Below are 6,850 nucleotides of genomic sequence, written 5' to 3' on the forward strand. Positions count from 1 at the left end.
AAAGAAAACCAAGCTGAACTTGGCATGCTACAAACAAATATCATTTGACAACAAGTTGACTGCTCCCAAAACTTGTTGAAACTTGTGTTTCAAGTAGGATTATTATACAGCTACAGTACAGCTGTGATTGTGATGCAACTGACATTGATGACATAAGGAAAGTGATAATTCTACACTAAGTTATCCATGAAACACCTGATTAAAGCTTTTATTCAACTTGTACACGTCCAGGGACAATCTATGTACTAAATCACATGAGACTATATGAGTCGGTTGTGGATAAATGAGCCTGACTCATAAACACTTCAGGGGAAAAACAGGAGAGGTGAAAATCATAAGAATTAAAGGTCATTAACTTTCAAGAAGTGTGTCAAGATAAATGATCACATCACACATTTTTTTATATTTATTCAACAATAAAGATGCTAATATAATAATTATATATTGCAGTGACAAAATTAACTTAAGTAACTACTACAAAGTGCAGTTTGCCGTTTCAATAGGTTCTGGTGTTTATCAATAGGCTCAAAGTTCACTATCATTAACACATCACAGAATCCTTTTACTGAAATGAGGGCATGATTTACAATACTTGCTGTATGGAATGATACGCAATCTACCAGATCCAGATAGTGAGTGTCCTGTTTAGAGTTTGATACTTTGATTTTGTATTTGTGCAGATAGGAGTCCTCCTCCCCACACATTCAGCATACTGTATGTATAGTATGTGAAAGTTCAGGGTCTTTTCCGCTCAGGGTTTTGAACCACAAACAGAGCAACAGTCCCCTCATCTCTCTGCCACTGGTACCTACAGGAGAAGAAGACATTTAAGATTTTTTAGGGTAAAAATCAGATTCTTGAAATAAGTTTTTACTGCCAAATCACTTCCCTTAAAACTACACCCAAACAGGGATATTTTGGGGTGGAAATTGCTATACCCTTTGTGATTGGAAGCATTTATTGTTAATATTGACTTACTGGTTCTGTTCAGGAATGAGTAAACTGTCTCCTGCAGAAAGAGTGAACTCCTGCTCATTCATAGTTACTCTTGATGATCCCTCCTGACAGACAAAGAGAGAAAAGCAGAAGAAGAAAAATGATGTTTAAGAAGAGTTTGGTTAAGTGGAAACAAAGGGTCAGGCATGGATCCATATGTATGGACTGCAGCATCTAAAAGCACTGCTGGGGCAGTATGAGCTAGAGAACAGGCAGCACATTTAGAGGACATACCAGTTGCCAAATCCACACATCACTTTGCCGTAATGACTTCTCTGTCAACCCAGGTCCAAACAGCATCGCCTGTGAGGATCATAAGAAGCAGCATTACCTATAGCACATCAAATCTGCTCCTGTCCTTAATGATAATTCTGCTTCATTTGGTAAATTTACAATTAAAACCACTTTAACTCATTTCCCAAAATGCTGTCAAATTTCCTCTTAAATGGATCATAAGAGATCCATTTAAGAGGAAATTTGACAGCATTTTGGGTGCAAATTCAGGAGGCTTATCTCCACCTGGTTACCACAGTTACAGTCAAATCAAGCGCACCTGCAGAGCAGCCGCCCCACACTAGACTGATATAACAGCCTGCATGAGTTGCTTATTTTACTTGTTTGTTGTGTTTGGCTGCATTTAACATCGGAGCTGAGAGTGTCAGAGCTCGGAGCAGGAAACACAGTCACTCTGTGTCATACTGCTGTCCACTTTCATCATCTCGCACCAGTTCATTTCGAAAGAGCAACAGTCAATGGGGAAACTCCAACGCTCAGCTGACTAACCAATGGTGTAACTTCATCACTCACTCAGTCACTCACTCACAGACAACCGTGGTTATAGGACTGGTCCAGCCAAAAACCATATGAGACACAAATTATTATTCCTAGCAGAGTATTTTTTATATATCTTAAAACATGTCTGGAGGAGACCTTTAATGATTTCAGTTTAAAGTGTCAGCATGATGCAGTGCTCTGTATATTGGGTTCACAGTTTTCATATTTCATATTTCCAGGTAAACCTAAGGTCACGGAATGAAATTTGACAGAAGAATATATATGTTTCAATTATTATTATAACAATTTAAAACTGTATTGCTGCCTCTGAAAACACATTTGATAACATGTTTCCTCATACCTCTGTCTCAAACTGAGCTCCAAACATATCGATGGGCCTGCCGCTGGCCAGGAATGGCTTCTGTTTGTTCAGCCAGTCCTTAAAGCAGAAGGGCGACATCACATTCAAGGTGTTCATCTGGAACGGAGGCTCCCTGAAGACTTCATCTGCTCAGCCAAAGACAATTATGAAACTATTTGAAACTTTACAGGGTCTTTGATTAAATAATACAAGAAATCTCATAATAACTCACTTGGGTCAGGTTTTCCTGTTCTGTACTGCTTTGATGCCATGAACCTGCAAGTAAGAAGTCATCCAACAACAAGAAACTGTGTTAAAACAAATAAAGACTGATGGGGACTGTATGTAGCTGTGTATGAAGCGAGAATGTGTCTTACTCTTTGATTATTGGCACGAGTTGTGTCCCTAGATCCTGACAGTAGAACCATTTCTCAAACAGGATGCTGGTTGTACCGTCCACATAGTACCTGAAAGCACCAACACACTCCAATGTTAAAGCTGGCTTTGAGCCTGTTAAAGACCTGCAACTCTAACATGTATGTCTGTACTCACTCCCTGATTAAAAGCATGAATCCTGTGGTTTATCTGGGTAACATGTACTTCTGAGAATATGCAGTCTTTGTATTGCACAATTCATGTTTACATGAATCTCCAATTTTCTCTCTAAATCTGTTGTGATTTTCCTGTCACACTGTACATATTTCTAAAAGTTACATTTTGCATATTGTGCACACTTTTTGTTCACGTTGCATTGCATATAGTTGTTTTACAAGGCCCCTGTAGCCTAGGAGAGAGAGAAGAGAAGAGAAGAGAAGAGAAGAGAAGAGAAGAGAAGAGAAGAGAAGAGAAGAGAAGAGAAGAGAAGAGAGGGAGGTACAATAGTTAACCTGAGGCAGTCAGTCTCAGTCAGCAGCCGTCTCCTCTCCACCACCAGTCCCACAGTGTTGGCCTGTCTCTGGGGGGAGTGGGGGATCCGAGCTGGCAGCAGGAACATCTAAGAATGGGGAGAAAAAGTTATGAAATGCAGACTGTCAGAAAGCAACAGTGTGAATGTAACAACGTTCATCATCCAATTTTTACTGACGAAATTGCACCAGAGCATCTTATTCTCATTTACAAAAATGAGAAAAATGCTTAACCCTTAAAGTGATGAGGGACAGGTGAATTATCTTTCAACATGTTGTACTGCCACACCGCATGTATGGAAATATATTTTATGTTATATTTTGATGAATTATGCAGAACTACAATCATGTCAAAGAGGGTAAACCAGTATTGGAGTGTATTAAAGCATACAACAGCTCACCTCTCCCTCTTTGATGTGTACATCCTTGTGTTTGCCATTTTCAATCACCTTCAGACACATGTCCCCCTTCAACTGGTAGAACAGCTATTTGAAATAGAGAGAGGGATAGGATAGTGTCAACTAGATCAGATAACAACACATCATTTTAATATCACACATGATTAAAACATATTCAGGGAAGTGCAGAAAATTTCTACAACTTTTTGTTACTCAATTGCCACTGTTGCATGTCAGCTGACCACCCTCTATACTTTGACACTAAACTTCAGAATAACTGACAGCAAAGCATGCCAGAAACAACGGGACCCAGGCAAAGCAAATAGCGGTAGCATTGCAACATTGTGCTGGAGTTTACCCTGGTCAGTGGGGGAAGAGTTTAGCTTTAACAGGCAGTCATTATGTGGTGAACTGGAAGTGGGGAGTTATGATATTGTAGGAAATGTAAAACTGTTAAATAAAGCACTGAAGGATAAAATAACAGCCTCAGTTATGCTCAAGTCATTCATATTTTTGTAGTTTAAGCCAAGTTTGCATGTCAGTGGTGGAAGTGAAACTTTATGCAGAATAAATCAGTGCTTCTCTTTTACCTCCTCCCCTTCTTCTATATGGTAATCCTTCCTGGTATTAGGTCCGCCTACAAACATTATGTTCAACTGGGAAAAGTGCCTAAAAGAGAGAAAGACAATCACGTGCTCACTGCATGTCTTCATATAGTCATGTATAATCCATTAGTTGTTCATTTCACTGTAAAAAATTGCGCCCTTGTTGTGATTTGCAGAGATTTTCAACCCGAAAACGCACTGCCATTGCCCACATATTAACAATGTAGCTAATATGAAAGTAAAAGTGACTACTCACATGAGCTTGTTGCACACTGGTGGCAGGAAAGCATTCTGGTTTTCTGCAATCCAATTTTCCACATTCACCAGAAGAGGACTGTTGCTCATTATTAAAATCTCTTGAGGCTTTGTGCTGCAGTATAAGCCACTCTGACCAGTCAGCTTTGAGTAGTTTAAACAATCTGACTGTCGCTGAAAGTCCAAAATGCAGAAGTCAGTGTAAGCTAAGTGGGGAGGAGTTCTGTTTTGTGGACCGGTGAAAGGTTGCCTCCACAGTTACAATCAGTAACAGAGTGTTGTCCTGAAGAGACTCCATTGCAAAAGTCATAAATCCAAGCTGGCAACAGACGTGTTCTCATTAGGATTTCTTGTGGAGAGCCTTCATAGAGGTCTGACAGAAGGATGTAGGTCTTGAGAGTCATCATGCTCAAAGCAACTCCAGTGAGACAACATACGCACACTGGATAAACAAAATGCTGAGAACAGTACTGTAATAGAGGGTTTTTTAAAGAAGGTCACTTATTTTAAACTTGTTTTATTTAACCTATTCAGCCTACTATAAATATTTTTATGTAAATTCTAATTTTTATGATATGTTTGGTTATAAAAACACAGTTGAGAAAAGAGCACATTGACCAATTGTAACAAATTGTCATATTTAGTCTAAAACATGTCCCTTAAATACATACATTAATAATAAGATAGCCTATAGTTATACTGTATGTTGTATATATTTGTTGTCATGTTTAGCGATATAATATAAATCTAATCTGTATTCACATGAGAAATGAAAACGAGAATACCACAATATTTGGGGTTATATTATAGCAGATGTAATTATTTAAAGTGCCCACTAGATGCAGCTGTTTAACCAAAGATCAGATGAAGCAACAAGTCTACCAATTGGGAGGAAGTGTAAATACCGGAACAAGTGACATCTCACCTCAGCTCACGATAGACAACTTGCAAACAGTGTTGGATGGAAAATATATTCACATGACTTCTATTTTTATTTATTACCATGTGACTGACAGCATGTGGCTGCTAACAAGAACAAACAGTGGAGTTAATACCTGCCTTCCATTATTTATACATAGCAGTGGCTTTTATTTGGTGATACATTTATACATTTATTATGTGGGACATTATAACATTACATTGCTCCCAGACGAGCCCCCTTTTGTTACAAACCTGGCTCAGGACTTCCAACAAATGAGACACTAATAAAAGGTGAAAAACGGTATTTATTAAACTAAGTATAAGAACTCATAATGAAATATGGGAATGTTAGGCGTCAGTGGTGTAAAGCATGTGTGGATGAGTGAAGTGTGGGTTGTAGTAAAGGAAAATAACACAAAAGCAAACTAATCTAAAGTGAAGGCCATGTGGAAGGCTCCCTGGCTGCTCAGCAAAAGAGGAACTTGCAAGGACAGCAGCCCTTTTATCTCCTTAAACCACTCCCTCTTCCGCTGCAGACAACTAATTCTGATGGACCTCTTAACACTGGCACTCCTGGAGGACAAACAAAAGGAGAGAACTAGAGTGGTAGATAGGAGAGAGATAGAGAGACGTCACAGACATTTATTCATAATTAACAATTCCTGTTTAAATAATGAAAATCTCTGCCTGTTTTACTGTGACTGCTGTCAGTTCAGCTGACAAATTCTGTTTCTTCAGTGAATTTATTCTAGGGGTGTACAGTTGGCTGATATTATCCTCTGACAAACGAGAAAATTAAATTATTGTATTTTCCCAATATATGAATTACAGATGATCATTATATACTTTGGATACCGTGGAGCCAACACATAAGCTCCAGTTCTTCTGTGACAGAATTAACTCCACAAGTAGGCTATACTAAGGTCAGAAGCATTAGACACTGAGAGAAAAAGGCAAGAATATCAGTAGGCTTTTTTGTGTTTACAAAATTGTATTGACAGTGGAAATACTAACTAGTCAATTCAAAATGCTAGCCTTTATCACCCTCTCCACATTTTAGTTGTTTTTTTGGGGTTTTTTTTTTAGGCCTATTGATGCATCTGTAATTGATTCATTTAGTTTTAATTTTACACCTTTATTTTATGTTTTCATCCATTAATCCTACTTTTCTGCGAGGTGTTCTCAATAAACACTACACAGTAGTTTATTTTGAGACATGCAGGTTTTTTATTTTACACACTGAAATGCATTATGACATGCATTATTTTCCAGTCTTTTTTATACAAATATAACAGTTACAATAACTTAACCATAATATTTCATTTGTAAATGGACAAATTGAACAGTTGAACATTGAACAACTGTGCAACACAAGCTACAAACATAGTTTACAACATTAACTTTCATACATTGAGTCCTTATTTCCTAAGTATCCGCTTATTAACATATTATACATTATTTTTTATGCTGCCTTATTTTCAAACTCTTCAATAAAGTGTATATATCTCGCATTTTCCCCTTGAAACCCACCTTATGAGACAGGTGCGGGTATGTTGCAGCTGAAATGAGCGGCAGCTTCAGGCCCCGGTGGTCACGTGATTTCCTCGGTGGGGCGGTGCTTCTTCTGACGGTGGT

The 6,850-nt window shown here is 38.2% G+C and overlaps 1 protein-coding gene across 1 annotated transcript; it reads right to left on the bottom strand.

Moving 5' to 3' along the window:
• Positions 1–253: 253 nt before the first annotated feature.
• haao (3-hydroxyanthranilate 3,4-dioxygenase) lies at positions 254–6,833 on the bottom strand. Its single transcript, XM_042433082.1, has 12 exons — positions 6,746–6,833; positions 5,468–5,788; positions 4,296–4,667; positions 4,025–4,103; positions 3,438–3,521; positions 3,019–3,125; positions 2,509–2,598; positions 2,364–2,407; positions 2,132–2,277; positions 1,231–1,299; positions 979–1,061; positions 254–808 (listed from the first exon to the last, which is right to left on the bottom strand). Exons 3-12 carry the CDS (start codon positions 4,382–4,384, stop codon positions 736–738), a joined length of 864 nt encoding a protein of 287 aa, XP_042289016.1. The 5' UTR covers positions 4,385–4,667; positions 5,468–5,788; positions 6,746–6,833; the 3' UTR covers positions 254–735.
• Between the last annotated feature and the right edge of the window lie 17 nt (positions 6,834–6,850).

This window comes from Thunnus maccoyii, chromosome 14 (assembly GCF_910596095.1).
Source record: "Thunnus maccoyii chromosome 14, fThuMac1.1, whole genome shotgun sequence".
Classification (NCBI taxonomy): domain Eukaryota; kingdom Metazoa; phylum Chordata; class Actinopteri; order Scombriformes; family Scombridae; genus Thunnus; species Thunnus maccoyii.

What these genes read in the sequence shown, in the direction of transcription:
- haao (XM_042433082.1), bottom strand. Translation starts at nt 4,384, where the DNA reads ATGAGCAACAGTCCTCTTCTGGTGAATGTGGAAAATTGGATTGCAGAA. An exon ending in CTCGTGCCAATAATCAAAGA is followed by an intron (nt 2,408 to 2,508) that starts GTAAGACACATT and finishes TCTTACTTGCAG; the next exon opens with GTTCATGGCATCAAAGCAGT. An exon ending in AACAGGAAAACCTGACCCAA is followed by an intron (nt 2,278 to 2,363) that starts GTGAGTTATTAT and finishes TTGGCTGAGCAG; the next exon opens with ATGAAGTCTTCAGGGAGCCT.